Consider the following 16,599-nt stretch of genomic DNA (forward strand, 5'->3'; position numbering starts at 1 on the left):
ATATTCTTAATGATTTTACCGTATCTCTATAAACTGACTTTTTTGGAGTTTCCACTGTAGCACAATGGGTTAAGAATCTGACTGCAGGGGCTAGGGTAACTGGAGATGCAGGTTCGATCTCCAGCCCTGCACAGTGGGTTAATGGATCTGGCATTGCCCCAACTGCGATGTATGTTGCAGCTGTGGCTTGGATTCAATCCCTGGCCAGGGAACTTCCATACGCCACCAGGGGGGCCAAAAAAAAAAAAAAAAAACAAACCAAAAAATGACTGTTCTTAGAAACAGTTTGTCAACATTCAATTTTCCAACAGAAACAAGTTAGCAGCAACAGTAAGGAATCAGGGCTAAAGGCATCTACCCCTCACCAGAACAAACAGGTACAAATAATCGGATGCCATTTTATATCCAAAGCAGTTAGAATTTAAAATTAGGGGAGTAGGGAGTTCCTGCTGTGCCTCAGTGGAAATGAACCCAAGTAGTATCCATGAGGACACGGGTTTGATTCCTGGCCTCGTTTAGTAGCTTAAGGATCTAGCATTGCCATGAGCTGTGGTATAGGTCACAGACACGGCTCAGATTTGACATTGCTGCTGTGGCTATGGCATAGGCCTGCAACTGCAGCTCTGATATGACCCCTAGCCTGGGAATTTCATATGCTGCAGGTACAGCCATAAAAAGCAAAAAAATAAATAAATAATTTAAATTAAATAAAATTAGGGGAGTAAAAGTCAAAGCACCTTCTGACATATTTCCTTACCAATGTCAACATACTGGATAAGAAGTCAATTAATATGTTTATAACTTTTACCCATAAGTATCATAAGTCAGTAAGAAACTTTATTTGTATTACTTCCCGTCTTTTTTTTTTTCTTTTGCAGCTGCACCTGCAGCACATGGAGGTTCCCAGGTCACAGATCGAATCTGAGCCACATCTTTAACCTAAACCACAGCTGTAGCAACATCAGATCCTTAACCCACTGCACTAGGTCAGTAATTGAACCAGCAATGCCACAGAAACAAGCCAGATCATTAACCCACTGCGCCACAGCAGGAACTCCCCTTCATATTTTTTAATTATGTGAGAACATAACTTTTTATCTGGCTAGATAATTACTACATAGTTTAGTGAAAATCTGGAGACTCAGCAAGGTAAAAACATTTTAATTTTTACTTCAACTTAGGAGGAAACAAAATTAAAGTGAATTGAAGGAATTGTTAAACTTCAGATAAGTTTCTTGGAAATGAGAAAGCTCCTAAAAGATTCTTCTTTAAAAAAAAAAAAGAGGAAATGACAAAAATCGACAAAAGGCATTCAGAGATAGGTATGGTGCTTTATTGTTTCAAATGGGTTTAGCTGTAATCTTCAAGGTTAAAATACCTGTTGCAGAGAATCAACTGACAGACTGACGGCTAAACCAAAAATTAATGGGGGAAAAAAAAAAAAAGGCTGAGTTCCTTCTATGAACAGTGGGTTAATGACCCAGTTTCAATGGCATTCAATCCCCAGCCTGGAGCAGTGGGTTAAGGATCTGACATTGCTATAGCTGTGGTCACACATGTGGCTCAGATTCAATCCCTGGCCTGGGAACTTTCATAATACTGTGGGTACAGCTGAAAAAGGAGGGGGGAAAAAAGGGCATTTGGGGGAGTTTCTGCTGTGGCACAGTGGGTTAAGAATCAAACTGCAGGGAGTTCCCACTGTGTCTCAGCAGGTAAGGAACCCGACTAACATCCATGAGGATGTGGGTTCAGTCCCTGGCCTGCTCAGTGGGCTAAGGACCCAGTGTTGCCATGAGCTGTGGTATACATTGCAGAGGCATGCCAGATCTAGCATTGCTGTGGCTGTGGTGTAGGCTGGCAGCTGCAGCCCAGATATGACTCCTAGGTGTGGCATCAAAAAAAAAAAAAAAAAAAGAATCCAACTGCAGTGGCTCAGGTCGCTGCAGAGGCACAGGTTCGATCTCAGCCAGTGGGTTAAAAGATCTGTTGTTGCTGCAGCTGCGGCCTGGATTCAATCCTTGGACTGAGACCTTCTATATGCCACAGGTACAGCCATTGGAAAAAAACACAAAAAGAGACAGTTTGGAACATAAGCCTAGATTTAAGGTGATTCTAAAGAAACATAAAAAGAAAAAAAGATCGCCCCTAGGAAAGTTATATACAACAGAGGAATGGGAGAGTTCTGGGGGAATGAAATTGGTTTTATTGTTTCAAAAAGCACTGTTTCTTACCTTCTATCAATCCCTCATAAATCACACTGTATTTTAGTTCCCTTCACATTTGAATCATTACAACTCACTCAGCTTCCCCTGTCCACGTTTCCCAGAGTTTTTAATCGCTTTTTTTTCTTCTGTTGATGAGATACACTTAAAATAACTAACTTCTAGGCTTTTGATCACATAGTATGTATAGCACTATTTTCTTCTTAAGCATTTTGACTTCATATTTCAACACAGTCTGACTGCAATCTGGTTCTTTTGCGCAGCTATCAAAGTGGGATTTAGGATTTCCCATCGTGGTGAAGTGGTTAACGAATCTGACTAGAAACCATGAGGTTTCAGGTTTGATCCCTGGCCTTGCTCAGTGGGTAGGGGATCTGGCGTTGCCATGAGCTGTGGTGCAGGTCGCAGATGCGGCTCGGATCCCGTGTTGCTGTGGCCCTAGCGTAGGCCAGTGGCTACAACTCCGATTAGACCCCTAGCCTGGGAACTTCCATATGCTGAGGGAGCGGCCCTACAAAAGGCAAAAAAAGACAAAACAAAAAACAAACAAACAAAAAAACCTTGGGATTTAAATCTCAATTCTGAGCTAGTTCTGGTTTTTTGTTTTTTGTTTTTCCCCATGAATTCTTTCCTGGATTCTTTATTTCATTGAGTGTATCTTTCAGAAAGTATGTCTGGGAGTTCCCACTGTGGCACAGAGGAAACAAATCTGACTAGTATCCATGAGGATTCAGGTTTTATCCTTTGCCTCAATCAGTGGTCAGGAATTCAGCATTGCTGTGAACTGTGGTGTAGCTCCCAGTTGAGGCTCAGATCCCGAGTCGCTATGGCTGTGGCATAGGCTGGCAGCTGCAGCTGTAATTCAACCCTAGACTAGGAACTTCGATATGCTTTGGGTATGGTCTTAAAAAGCAAAAAAAAAAAAAAAAAAAAAAGGGTCTCTGAATGTGGTCCACAGATCAGCAGTATCAGCATTAACCTGGACTTTGTTAGAAAAGGACATTCTTTGGAAATGAAAATACTGTTAAAGCGATACCTGCAACACATGGTCAAAGCACCATTATTTACAATGACCAAGTCATGGAAACAATCCAAGTGTCTGTTAATGGATGAATGGATAGAAAAGTTGTGGAATATATATAATGGTTATCATTCAGCCATAAAAAGGGAGGAAATTCTGCCATTTGTGACAACATGGTTAGATGCTAAGGTCATTATGCTAAATGAAATAAATCACACAGAGAAAGACAAATACCACATGATCTCCTTTATATTTAAAATCTTTTTTTTTTTTCCCCTACTTTTTAGGGCCGCACCCAAGGCTAGAAGTTCCCAGGCTAGGGGTTGAATGGGAGCTATAGCTGCTGGCCAGAGACACAGCCATGCAGGATCCAAGCCGAGACCTACACCAGAGCTCATGGCAATGCCAGATCCCTGACACACTGAGCAAGGCCAGGGATTGAACCCTCATCCTCATGGATACTAGTTGGATTCATTTCCATTGTGCCACAATGTGAACTCCTATATCTAAAATCTAAAACGAAACTCCAACCAAATTCATAGAAAAAGACATCAGATTTCTGGTTATTAGAGGTAGCAGGCAGAAGGAGAAGGAACTGGATTAAGGTGATCAAAAGGTACAAACTTCTAGTTATAAGATAAATAAGTACTAGTACAACATGATGACTACAGTTAACACTGCTGTATGGTAAACATGAAAGGTAACAGAGTGAATACTAAATTCTCATCACAAGGACAAAATATGTTTTCTTTTTCTGCATTATGAGATGATGGATGTTAGCTAAACTTACTGTGGTTACCATTTCACAATATACGTAAATCACATCATTAAGCCCTACACCTTAAACGTATACAGTGCTGTCAGTTATATCCCAATAAAGCTGGGAAAGCATGGTTCCTAGTCGGATTCGTTAACCACTGAGCCATGACGGGAACTCCAAGAATAAACAACTCTTCTCTCACATTTCTCTGAAGCTGAACTGGTCCAATACCCATTAGTTATACGTAGTTAGTGAACACTTGAAATGCGGTTAGTCCAGGAGTTCCCATCGTTGCACAGCGGAATGAATTTAGGACTAGGAACCATGAGGTTTCAGATTCAATCCCTGGACTCACTCAGTAGGTTAAGGACCTGGCATTGCTGTGAGCTATGGTATAAGTCACAGACATGGCTTGGATCTGATGTTGCTGTGGCTGTGGTGCAGGCCTGCGGCTATAGGTCAAATTCAACCCCTAGACTGGGAACCTCCATATGCTGCAGGTGTGGCCCTAAAAAGCAAAAAAAAGAGGAGTTCCCGTCGTGGCACAGTGGTTAACGAATCCGACTGGGAACCATGAGGTTGCGGGTTCGGTCCCTGCCCTTGCTCAGTGGGTTAACGATCTGGCGTTGCCGTGAACTGTGGAGTAGGTTGCAGATGCGGCTCGGATCCCGCGTTGCTGTGGCTCTGGCGTAGGCCAGTGGCTACAGCTCCGATTCGACCCCTAGCCTAGGAACCTCCATATGCCACGGGAGCGGCCTAAGAAATGGCAAAAAGACAAAAAAAGAAATAATAATAATATCAGACTGAGTACACACTGAAATAACATACTGAGTTAAATAAAGTGTGATTTTAAAAAGTCGATTTCATTTCATTCTTTTCCCCCTTTTATAAAAGAAGTTACTATAAAATGTAGACTAACATATGTGGCTCACATTCTATTTCATGTTCTAAGTCTCAGTGAGGAGGGACTACTGAGGATAGTGCCAGATAAGCCCACTGAGGAATTACAGCACCTACAATCCAAACAAACCTGGGTCTTTGAATAACTAGTCAGCAAAGAGTTCTCTTGTGGTGCAGTGGGTTAAGGATCTGGCATTGTCACAGCAGCGGCTTGTGTCACTGCTGTGGCACAGGTTTTATCCCTGGCCCAGGAATTTCCACATGCCACAGGTACAGCCAAAAATATACAACTAGTCAGCAAAACCTTGGTAGACTTTCAGTGTTCAAATGGTGCTCTTCTGGGAATTCCTTTCATGGCTCAAAGGGTTAAGAATCCGACTAGTATACATGAGGATTCAGGTCTGATCCCCGCCCTCACTCAGCAGGTTAAGGATCTAGCTTTGCTATGGTTGTGACAGCTCTGATTCAACTCCTAGCCTGGGAGCTTCCACATACTGCAGGTGTGGCCCTAAAAAGAAAGAAAAAAAAAAAAAAAAAAAAAAAGGAACCAGTGCTCTTCTAAAAGTTGTAAAATCTTTATCCAAGTAGTAAACATTTACCAAACTCTTATTATACAAATGAATGTAGATATGGTGAGGGAAGAGATTTAAGTGTGGATTAAGACTAGAGATGAAGGGCCATAAAAGGCAGCAATAAATGGTCTACCAATCTGAAGTGATGATCAATATCCCAATTAGCCCACAAAGAGCCTGACAAAGTAGCTGATTTTAGTATTGTTTTTGGCTGCAAACACACGTTTGTTCCAATTTTAGTATACGTGCTGCCGAAGCGAGCACATGCAAACCCATGTTTGCAGAATACACCATATTATGAGCTCTGCCTCCCCAAGGCAGAAGCTGGAATCTCTCCCAACCTCTTCAGCAGCCTAGAGTGTAGGCTTGTGACCAAAGCTTCCCAAATAACACACACTGCATGAAATGTGGACTTAGAAAGGAGCATCATGAGGCAGGAGGAACCACAATCTCCATTTTTAATTTTAAACAAAAGGGGGAATAAACTACTCTTGCACATATCATACTACAAACCATATCTCAGCAAGCCGTATGGTAGAAATTTGTGGTAAAACTTTTAGGACTACTTAAAGGTGAAAAAAACCCTCAAGCAGGATTTTTTTTTTAAGGAAAAAAAAATGAGGTGTCCTCTACTTACACAAATAATTTGAACTAAAATTGATAACTTGTGTGGGGAAGGGAACCACACATGAAAACAGGAGTTCCCTGGTGGCTTAGCAGCTTAAGGATCTGTCATTGTCATTACTATGGCTCAGGTTCCATCCCTGGCCCAGAAACTTCTGCAGGGAACAGGGATGCCCCCCCCCCCAAAAAAGGTTTATATTGCTTGCTGATCGAACTAACATTCCATGAGCTATAAATATAGTAGTTTTTTGGCCACGCCCACAGCATGTGAAGTTCCCAGGTCAGTGACCCAATCCATAGCAGTGACAATGCTGGATCCTCAACCTGCTGAACCATCAGAGAACTTCAAAACATGGTAATTTTTATGCAGGGTTCCCCTGACACCAGAAAATCATTTCAAAAATTCCTTAAGGATAAAAAAAATTGAGAAAAGCTATCTCAAAAGTTTACTTCCTTCCTTAGGAGAGCTTACCACAACCTAAAATTACAAAAATTTTCTCTACTGCCTTTTTTTTCCTGTTTGTTTTTTTAGAGCCACACCCATGGCGTAAGTTTCCAGGGTATGGGTTGAATCAGAGCTATAGCTTCTTGCCTACGCCTCAGCCACAGGAATGCCAGATCCAAGCCTCATCTGCCACCTACACCACAGCTCACAACAACACTGGATCCTTAACCCACTGAGCGAGACCAGGGATCAAACCCGCATCCTCATGGATGCTAGTTGGATTCTTTGCCACTGAGCCACAATGAGAACAAACTCTACTGCCTTTTAATAGTTTCACTGTTTTCTTTTTATCTGACTCTTTAGCCTATTTGGACCTTATTTGTATTATGAGAGGTATCTGACTTCATTTCCAAAAGAGGAACAGGAGTTCCCGTCGTGGCACAGCGGAAACAAATCCAAATAGGAACCATTAGGCTGCAGGTTCTATCCCTGGCCTCACTCAGTGGGTTGAGGATCCGACGTTGCCGTGAGCTGTGGTGTAGGTCACAGACGCAACTCGGATCTGGCATTGCTGCGGCTTTGGCGTAGGCCAGCGGCAACAGCTCTGATTAGACCCCTAGCCTGGGAACCTAAAAAGACAAAAGACAAAAAAAAAAAAAAAAAAAAAAAAGAGAGAGAGCAGCAGATTGCCTTACCCTAGCTAATGGAATATATATTTTTCCCACCAATAAGTAGAGTCACTTTGATCTTCTACCTGGCATCAACTCATTATGTGTGTGTGTGTATGTTTTTAGGGGTTTTTTTTCCTGTCTTTTTAGGGCCACACCTGCAACAAATGGAAGTTCTCAGGCTAGGGATCAAATCAGAGCTTCAGCTGCCAAGCCTACACCACAACCATAGCAATGCGGGGATCCCAGTGTGTCTGCAATCCACATCACAGCTCACCACAACGTCAGATACTTGACCCACTGATTGAGGCTGGGGATCGAACCCAAGTCCTAAAGGATACTAGTCAGGTTTGTTACTGCTGACCCACAACAGCAACCCCCAAGTGTGTATGTTTTAAAGTCCATAGTCAATTCCGACCCATGGGTCCTGGGGAGTCCCCAGGGGGGCCTTATGCTCTTTGTATTCTTCACTTCCCAGATTAGGGGACCATTAGAACTGCTCTGCCATCTTCCCTAAAACTTTCTCTCCTAAATGAATTTCTTCATCACCTGACTATTTGCTTAATCTTGCAACAATTTCTCAGATTTAGTTTTGTTTTGTTTTTTTTAGTATGATAAAGGAAAATTTTAATGAACTAGATACAAAGAAAATCTCATAAAAGAGATTTAGTGATTTTTAAAATATCATCCCCAGGAGTTCCTCTGCTGCTAAACGAGTTAAGGACCCAGCATTGCCATATATATATAAAATTTTTCCGATCCTTTTCCCTCATAGGTTATTACAAAATATTGTATATAATTCCCTGTGCTATGCAGTAAGTCCTCGTTGGTTATCTACTTTACAGATTCACAATTTTTAAGGGTTAAGATTTGGTGCTTTTTTTGTTTGTTTGTTTTTTGTCTTTTAGGGCCACACCCACAGCATATTGAGGTTCCCAGGCTAGGGGTCTATTTGGAGCTGTAGCGCAGGCCTACGCCAGAGCCACAGCAACGCGGGATCCAAGCCGTGTCTGCGACCTACACCACAGCTCATGGTAATGCCAGATCCTTAACCCACTGAGCGAGGCCTGGGATCGAACCCATGTCCTCATGGTTGCTAGGTCGGGTTTGTTAACCACTGAGCCACAACAGGAACTATGAAAATGTGTATTCTTATGAGTCTACTGTATTGAACTTATCTTATGGATTTATTATCATATTTACATTTCTTCTTTCATTTACAAAGGGCTTGGGGAAAATAATTATGTTAATAGGTGATCTCAATTAGCCATCTTGAACTTAAAGTCTCGAAAAACACTTTAAACTCAAATCAGATTATTTTAATCTTATGAAACAAAGTCCAAGCTATAAAAAATAGAATAAATTCTTAAACCAAAAAGCTAGCCTTCTTATATACTTTTCTTGTACATTTCCTTCCTTATAAAGCCTGGAATAAATAACTGCATCTCTCCCACGCCAAATGCTTTTAAAAAATCTTATTCAGTCTCATGAAATAGAATTATCCCTACTGACAGATGAAAAAGCTAGACTAAAAAAGATTAAGATCATGGGAGTTCCCAATGTGGTGCAACAGGATGGGCAGTGTCTTAGGAGTGCTGGGACTCAGGTTCAATCCCAGCCCACCATAGTGGGTTAAGGATCCAGCGTTGCTGCAGCTGCAGCTTAGGTGGGAACTGTGGCTCGGATCTGATCCCTGGCCTGGGTACTCCATATGCCGCAGGGCGGCCAAAAAAGAAAAAAAAAGATTAATATCATGTCAATAAATAAGAGGTCAAGTCAATTTTAAACCCAGGAATGTAACTCCAAAATCAGGTCCTTCTACCTTACCCACCTACACTGCTAAGGGGCAAAGAGACCATGTCAAGTCTTCTACCTCACCACACTTCTTCACACTTCTGCTTCTCCATCATATTCCATTTTTCCTTTCCTATTCTCTTGGAGGAAAAGTCATCAAGGGCAAAATGAAATACAGTAACAAGAAAGCAGCATTTGTAACTTGAAGAGACTTTCAGTTTCACATAAAAACACCCTAAAGAAAAAAACCTGCACCTTCTCAACAAATGTATTAAGTTTCTCCTCTTTATCAATTAGCATTATTTCTTTAAGTTTGTAAGTATCAAATACAGGTCTAGAAATGCATAGGTGACCTGAGTCATGGAACCATACAACTTAATGAAGATCATTAAAATGTAAAAAACTTTCCACTTAAAAAAAAAAGTTCCAAATATCACACTTCTAGTAATAAGCTTAGATCAGCCCTCCTCTGTTCTTGATCTGCTCTAGATGACACAAACAGAATGTAAGCTTCAGTCACACACAGCTGTGACACATCCAAATCCACTCCCAGAAGACCTCTTAATTTCTATACTGCTCAATTCTCCAAAGCAAATGGCAAGTACTGTGGTCTTTTCAGCTTACAGTCATTGCAAATATTTTTAGTCTGTGTTTAACTATGAAAGCCCTTGTATTAAATGTTTCTAAAAGACAGACTATTCTCCTTAGGGAAAACAACCTCTGACCTCTGTCTATAAATGTGACTGATGCTCTAGTAACCAAAACTCTAATGGCAAAAAAAAGGTCTATTAAATAGGATGCATCTCAACATTTCCCTTTTACCTGAACCTGCTGTGGCTGCTGAACCTGGATCTGCTGTTCTTGCTGGGTTTGTGGCTGAACACTGGTGGTGACTGGACAGGCAAGTTCTAGCAAAGACCCGGCCACTTCGGTGCTGTCTGTGTAAATGCAGTTCCCACCCTGTTGGTACACCATGGTAGTAGTAGCTGTCTGCTGGAACTCCTGAAGGGCTTCTGGCCCCTTAGAGGCTAGTGAGTCCAGAAATTCCTTCATCCTGTGTTGCGGGACAGACCGCGCCTTCACTCGGATGTACTCTTCAAAGGAGATGGTGTTCTCCAGGGAATTATTCATATTGCAGAGTCCTTAAGATTCCTAGAAGTAAAATAAATGGACATAAGTCAAAACTAAGTCATTGCTTTTATATCTTGAAATGCCCAGACCACTCCTGCATCAGAATGGAATATTCAGGGCAGCTGTACTCATCTGGAATCCAAAGTAAAATTTAATTTTTTAAAAAATCTTTTTAGGGCTGCACCCAAGGCATATGGAGATTCCCAGGCTAGGGGTCCGACTGGAGCTGCAGCTGCTGGCCTATACCATAGCTCATGGCAATGCTGGAGCCTTAACCCACTGAAGAAGGCCAGGGATCAAACCTGTGTCCTCATGGATGCTAGTCAGATTCGTTTCCACTGAGCCATGACAGGATTTCTCATTTAATTTAATGTAATGATTTTTGTCTTTTTTTTTAGGGCTCTACTCACGGCATATGGGAAGTTCCCAGGCTAGGGGTCAAATCGGAGCTGTAGCTGCTGGCCTACACCACAGCCACAGCAACACCAGATCCAAGCCAGGTCTGTAACCTATACCACAGCTCATGCCAAAGTCGGGAGGCCGGGGGTTGAACCCAAGTCCTCATGGATACTAGTCGGGTTCTTAACCTACTGAGCCTCAACAGGAACTCCCCAAAGTAAAATTTTCCAAATAACCTTTTTTTCCCCTTTCAGTTTATGGCATCTGGAAATTGTTCCCATAAACATTTCTTAAATAAAACTATCACACCTAAAAAACAAAAGCATGCATCACAGTACTGGATGAAATGGGCTGAAAACACACTCTCCAACCAGTACTAGGCCAAATCCCATCTTCTTTGCAGAGCCAAGCACTGGACAATAAGTCACATGTGACTACCAAGGAAGCTAGAAGCAGGGATTCTGACCTACATGCTCCATTTCCACCACCAACTGTTCTAGGTATACCACCTAGCTGTGGCAAGACTCTAAAGCCAAGGGATGTGTTCTTTGTCTCCCACCAGAAACACCAAAAATCCCATTTTGTTAAATACTGCTCAAATTCTTTTGTTCCACAGCTTACTGGTTAAGAGCACAGATTTTTGGAGCCAGCGTTCCTGGGTTTAAATCCCAGCTTAAACTCTCCTATGCTACATAATCCTGGACAGGTCAGGTAACTTTTAATTTTGTCTATAAAATGGGGATTAAAATAGTATTTATGTCAGAGTTGACATGAAGATTAAATATATGTAAAGAACTTAAAGAAAAGTACCTGACATGGAGTTCCTGTTCTAGTGCAGTGGAAACGAATCTGACTAGTAACCATGAGGTTGCCGGTTTGATCCCTGGCCTCACTCAGCAGCTTAAGAATCTGGCAGCGTCATGAGCTGGTATAGATCACAGACTCGGCTCGGATCCTGTGTTGCTGTGGCTGTGACACAGGCTGGCAGCTGTAGCTCCAATTCGACCCCTAGCCTGGGAACTTCCACATGCCACTGAGTGCAGCCCTAAAAAAAACAGGAAAAGTACCTGACATACAGACAGTGCCATCTAAGTACTAACTAATATTATTAAAATAAATGGGGAATTCCCGTTGTGGCTCAACGGGTTAAGAACCCTACTAGTATTCATCTATGAGGATTCGGGTTCCATCCCTGGCCCCTTTTAGCGGGTTAAAGATCTCACATTGTGTTGAGCTGTAGTGTTGGTCACAGACTTGACTCAGATCTGCCATTGCTGTACCTGTGGCACAGGCCGGCAGCTGCAGCTCTGATTGGACCCCGAGCCTGGGAACTTCCACATGCCACGGGTGTGGCCCTAAAGAGACCAAAAAAAAAAAGAAAGAAAGAGATAAATGGGAGAGGGAGTAGTACCTTAAATAACTAAGTGACAATTGACATTCAGAAATCAATTTGGCAAGTTTTTCTTCAGGGTATTTATCTTAAGAATTAATCTGGAAAAAAAAAAAGAAGATAACTCTTGAAATAAAATATGATGAAAAAAATAATAAATACACTTGGTCTGATTCACCAAAAAAAAAAAAGAAGAAGAATTAATCTGCAGGAGGTGAATAGTAGCTCTCAATTACCTGCGGGACAGCCATGAAATATATCCATGAACTTCTGAGTGCCCTGTCTCTGCTGCTTTCATACTATTCTCTTTTGACCAGTACCACCTCCAGAACAAGCAATGGCAGGATATGAGAATCACACCAACCAAGTGTATCTCTGCCAAAAAGAAGAATCTGAGAGAATCTCAAATGTCTAGGAAAGTGATGTTTCCTTGAGCCATCACACTAGACATATCAGTCTTTCTCTTTTGTTAACAGATAAAAGATGTGTAGGTAATCATCTCATATCTTCCACTTGGTTCTAAACTCAGCCACACTGTGTCCTGGCTATTTCTGAATGGCTGATACATGAAGGAACTTTGTATATATCTACAGCATTTTTTTTTTTTTTTTTGTCTTTTTGCCATTTCTTGGGCCGCTCCCGCAACACATGGAGGTTCCCAGGCTAGGGGTCGAATCGGAGCTGTAGCTGCCAGCCTACACCAGAGCCACAGCAACGTGGGATGTGAGCCTTGTTTGCGACCTACACCACAGCTCACAGCAACGCCAGATGCTTAAGCCACTGAGCAAGGGCAGGGAACGAACCTGCAACCTCATGGTTCCTAGTCGGATTCGTTAACCACTGCGCCACGATGGGAACTCCCTGCATTTGTAATTCAATGTGGAAAAAGACTGAATCCTTGTTACTGTAACATCTGTAACTTAACAACCATAAAGTGTCATGCTTTTCCATAGTCAATGGTTAGTCTATATCTTAGGAAAAAAACAAAAAAAGAAAAAATGTTATGTATTCACAGCAAAAGAGACCAAAGGGAAAACATGCTATTAATTTACTGACACTTGGAGTTCCCGCCGTGGCACAGAGGAAATGAATCTGACTAGGAACCATGAGGTTGCAGGTTCGATCCCTGGCCTTGCTCAGTGGGTTAAGGTTCCGGCGTTGCCATGAGCTGTGGTGTAGGTCACAGACGCAGCTCGGATCTCGCATTGCTGTGGCTCTGGCGTAGGACAGCAGCTGTAGCTCCAATTAGAACTCTAGCCTGGGAACCTCCATATGCCACAGGTGCAGCCCTAAAAAGACAAGAAAAAAAGAATTTACTAACACTGGCAATATTTCTGTGGGGTGCTGTCGTAATACACAAATTATATTCATGTACTTTATTTATTTTGCTTTTTAGGGCTGCAGCCGAGGCATATGGAAGTTCCCAGGCTAGGGGCTGAATAGGAGTTGCAGCTGCTGGCCCACACCACAGCCATAGCAACTTGGGATCCGCCACAGCTCAGAGCAACACGAGATCCTTAACCTACTGAGCGTGGCCAGGGATCGAGCCCACATTCTCATGGATACTAGTCAGGTTCATAAGCCTCTAAGCCACAACAGGAACTCCTATTCAGGTACTTTTAAAAAGAATAGACCCAGCAATAAGTCTTTTATTATAATGCCCATATATATTACAAATATATTTTGCCATAAATAAAAAACACTGCGGAGTTCCCGTCGTGGCGCAGTGGTTAACGAATCCGACTAGGAACCATGAGGTTGCGGGTTCGGTCCCTGCCCTTGCTCAGTGGGTTAAGGATCTGGCATTGCCGTGGGCTGTGGTGTAGGCTGCAGACGCGGCTCGGATCCCGCGTTGCTGTGGCTCTGGCGCAGGCCGGTGGCTACAGCTCCGATTCAGTCCCTAGCCTGGGAACCTCCATATGCCGAGGGAGCGGCCCAAGAAATAGCAACAACAACAACAAAAGACAAAAAGACAAAAGACAAAAAAAAAAAAACAAAACAAAAACACTGCATATACCTTAACCTGTCTAAAATCAATATTCCTAGGCCACTACTCTTAGGAGAGTCTCAACTTATCAGGAAACCCTAAGCACAACAGAGTACACAAAACAGCAAGTACAGGTCAGAGGAGTCCAAGATAAAGCTGTTCCTGATGGTCTCCTGTATTTTGAAATTGAAGTCTTGTTTGGCCCTTTCTCACCTCTCTTCTAACCATCTCCCTTGCCCAGTTCTCCCTTCTCTCTGCTGCACAGGCTTTCAGTTATCTCTCTCAAGAAAGAAAATTAGGAGGTCTTCTATGAGACATCAAGATTAAGCTATCAATGATATCCATGGTATAGAACAGAAGGCACACCAAGACCAAGCACTTCAGCGTTCCACTTCACATTTAGAGCAGGCTACTCCAGAATAGTTAGCTTAAAACAGTCACTAATCACACTGGCACAAAATGTGTCAAAAGCTTCCCTTTGATAAGAGCATCACAATTGAAATTTCCTTCTCAAGAAAGCATCTTTCGGAGTTCCCTTCATGGCTCAGTGATTAACGAATCCGACTAGGAACCATGAGGTGAGGGGTCCAATCCCTGGCCTCGCTCATTGGGTTAAGGATCTGGTGTTGCTGTGAGCTGTGGTGTAGGTCGCAGATGTGGCTCGTTTCCTGAGTTGCTGTGGATGCAGCACAGGCCGGTGGCTACAGCTCTGATTAGACCCCTAGCCTGGGAACCTCCATGTGAGGTAGGTGCAGCCCTAGAAAAGACCGGGGGGGGGGGGGGGGGGGGGAAGCATCTCTCATAATATAGGTCCAACAAGATTACCCGAAGTTCACAATATGTGACTCTAATACCCAATTATATATACCCTTCTGCTCAAAAAGGTATATGTAATTGGGTATTAGAGTCACATATTGTGAACAACTATTAAGTAATTCTCTACCATGCTGGCACATACTTCAGTTTTTCAACTCTATTATAAAACAATAGCAAAGGACAACTGAAATTTACACTTCCCCCAATTTTTTCTTTTTAGGGCCACACCTGCAGTGCATGGAAGTTCCCAGGCCAAGGGTCAAATCGGAGCTGCAGGTACCAGCCTATACCACAGCTCACAGCAACACCGAATCATTAACCCACTGAGTAAGGCCAGAGATCAAACCTGCATCTTCATGGATATTAGTCGGGTTCTTCACCTGCTGAGCCACAACAGGAACTCATACACTTCCCCAAATTTATTTTCTTCAATAATTAGATGTGTTCATGTAAAACAGAGATTGCTTGAGTTCTGAAAACCACTCTAGAATCATAGCTACTATTATATCAAAGCAACTTTTTTTAAGTAGAGCAAACCATGCAAAAAAAAAACCAAAAAAACTTATTTTGCTTCAAACCTGGGAATAAATAGGTGCAAGCACAAATACAAAGAACCACTGCAAATTAGGTTTACAGAACCAGAAAACCTTCAAATACTGCTCAATAAAGGTCGTCCCTAGAATCTTATTTCCCTTCACTCTTTCAAGTTTCAGTAATGGCAGAGACTTATATCTGAAGTCTGATACTAAGTATAACGTGGAATTAAAAAAAAAGGGGGGGGGGAGTTCCCATCCTGTCTCAGTGGAAATGAATATGACTAGTATTCATAAGGACAAAGGTTCAATCCCTGGCCTTGCTCAGTGGGTTAAGGATCCGGCGTTGCTGAGAGCTGTGGTATAGGTCGCACACACAGCTTAGATCTGTCATTGCTGTGGCTGTGGCGTAGGCCAGCAGCTTACAGCTCCAATTCAACCCCTAGCCTGGGAACTCTATATGCCATGGGTTTGGCCCTAAAAATCAAAAAACAAAAAAAAAAAAAAAAAACAAAACAAAAAACAACAACAACAACAAAAAACAAAATTATACCAACTTTCTTCCTAGAAACAAGCTTTCTTAATTTTCAGTATAGAATTATACCTAGTTGGGAGTTCCCATTTTGGTGCAGCAGTAATGAACTCAACTAGTATCCATGAAGATATGGGCTCAATCTCTGGCTTCACTCAGTGGGTTAAGTATCTGGCGTTGTCATGAGCTGTGCGTGGTGTAGGTCACAGACGTGGCTCTGATTCAACCCCTAGCCTGGGAACTTCCATGTGCCGCACATGTGGCCCTAAAAGAAAAAAAGAACTACACCTAGTTTTTGAGGGTTTTGTCTTTTTTGAGGGAGGAAGGTAAAAATAATGTATCTATTTCTTACAAAAACCATTCGAATTGGAGTACCTGCTGTGGCACAGCGGGTTAAGGATCTAGTGCTATCTCTGCGTCGGCACAGATTCAATCCCCCACATAATGCAGTGGGATCTGGTGTTGCAGCTGTGAACTGGATTTGATCCCTGGCCCAGGAACTTCCATATGAGACAGGTGGGGACAAAAAAAAAAAGAAAAGAAAAATTGTTCAGGGAGTTTCCATTGTGGGTCAGTGGGATCAAGGACCTGACGTTATCTCCGTGAGGATATAGGTTCAATCTCTAGCCTTGCTCAGCTTTGCAGTAAGCTGCAGTGTAGGTTGCAGATGCAGCTTGAATCCAGTGTTGCCATAGCTGTAACGTAGTCCTCAGCTGCAGCTCTGATTCAACCCCTGGCCCTGGAACATCCATATGCTGCAGGTGTGGCTGAAAAACAACAATAACAAAAAACTGTTTAAATAGTA

The 16,599-nt window shown here is 42.4% G+C and overlaps 1 protein-coding gene across 7 annotated transcripts in view; it reads right to left on the reverse strand.

Annotated features, from left to right (window-relative positions):
* Positions 1-16,599, reverse strand: part of QRICH1 (glutamine rich 1) — a 50,712-nt gene that overhangs the window by 25,446 nt on the left and 8,667 nt on the right. For 4 of the 7 annotated variants that reach the window (XR_002337951.1, XM_021070646.1, XM_021070648.1 and 1 more), the window contains one exon: positions 9,829-10,158. Coding sequence is in view for 6 of the 7 variants with exons in the window: in XM_021070646.1 (XP_020926305.1) it covers positions 9,829-10,137 (309 nt within the window). In the remaining variant the exon portion in view is untranslated. Of the gene's footprint in view, positions 1-9,828; positions 10,159-11,947; positions 12,028-16,599 lie in introns of all 7 variants that reach the window. The other 3 variants (XM_021070647.1, XM_021070649.1, XM_005669532.3) reach the window with 1 other exon arrangement.

Source organism: Sus scrofa, chromosome 13, assembly GCF_000003025.6.
Source record: "Sus scrofa isolate TJ Tabasco breed Duroc chromosome 13, Sscrofa11.1, whole genome shotgun sequence".
Classification (NCBI taxonomy): domain Eukaryota; kingdom Metazoa; phylum Chordata; class Mammalia; order Artiodactyla; family Suidae; genus Sus; species Sus scrofa.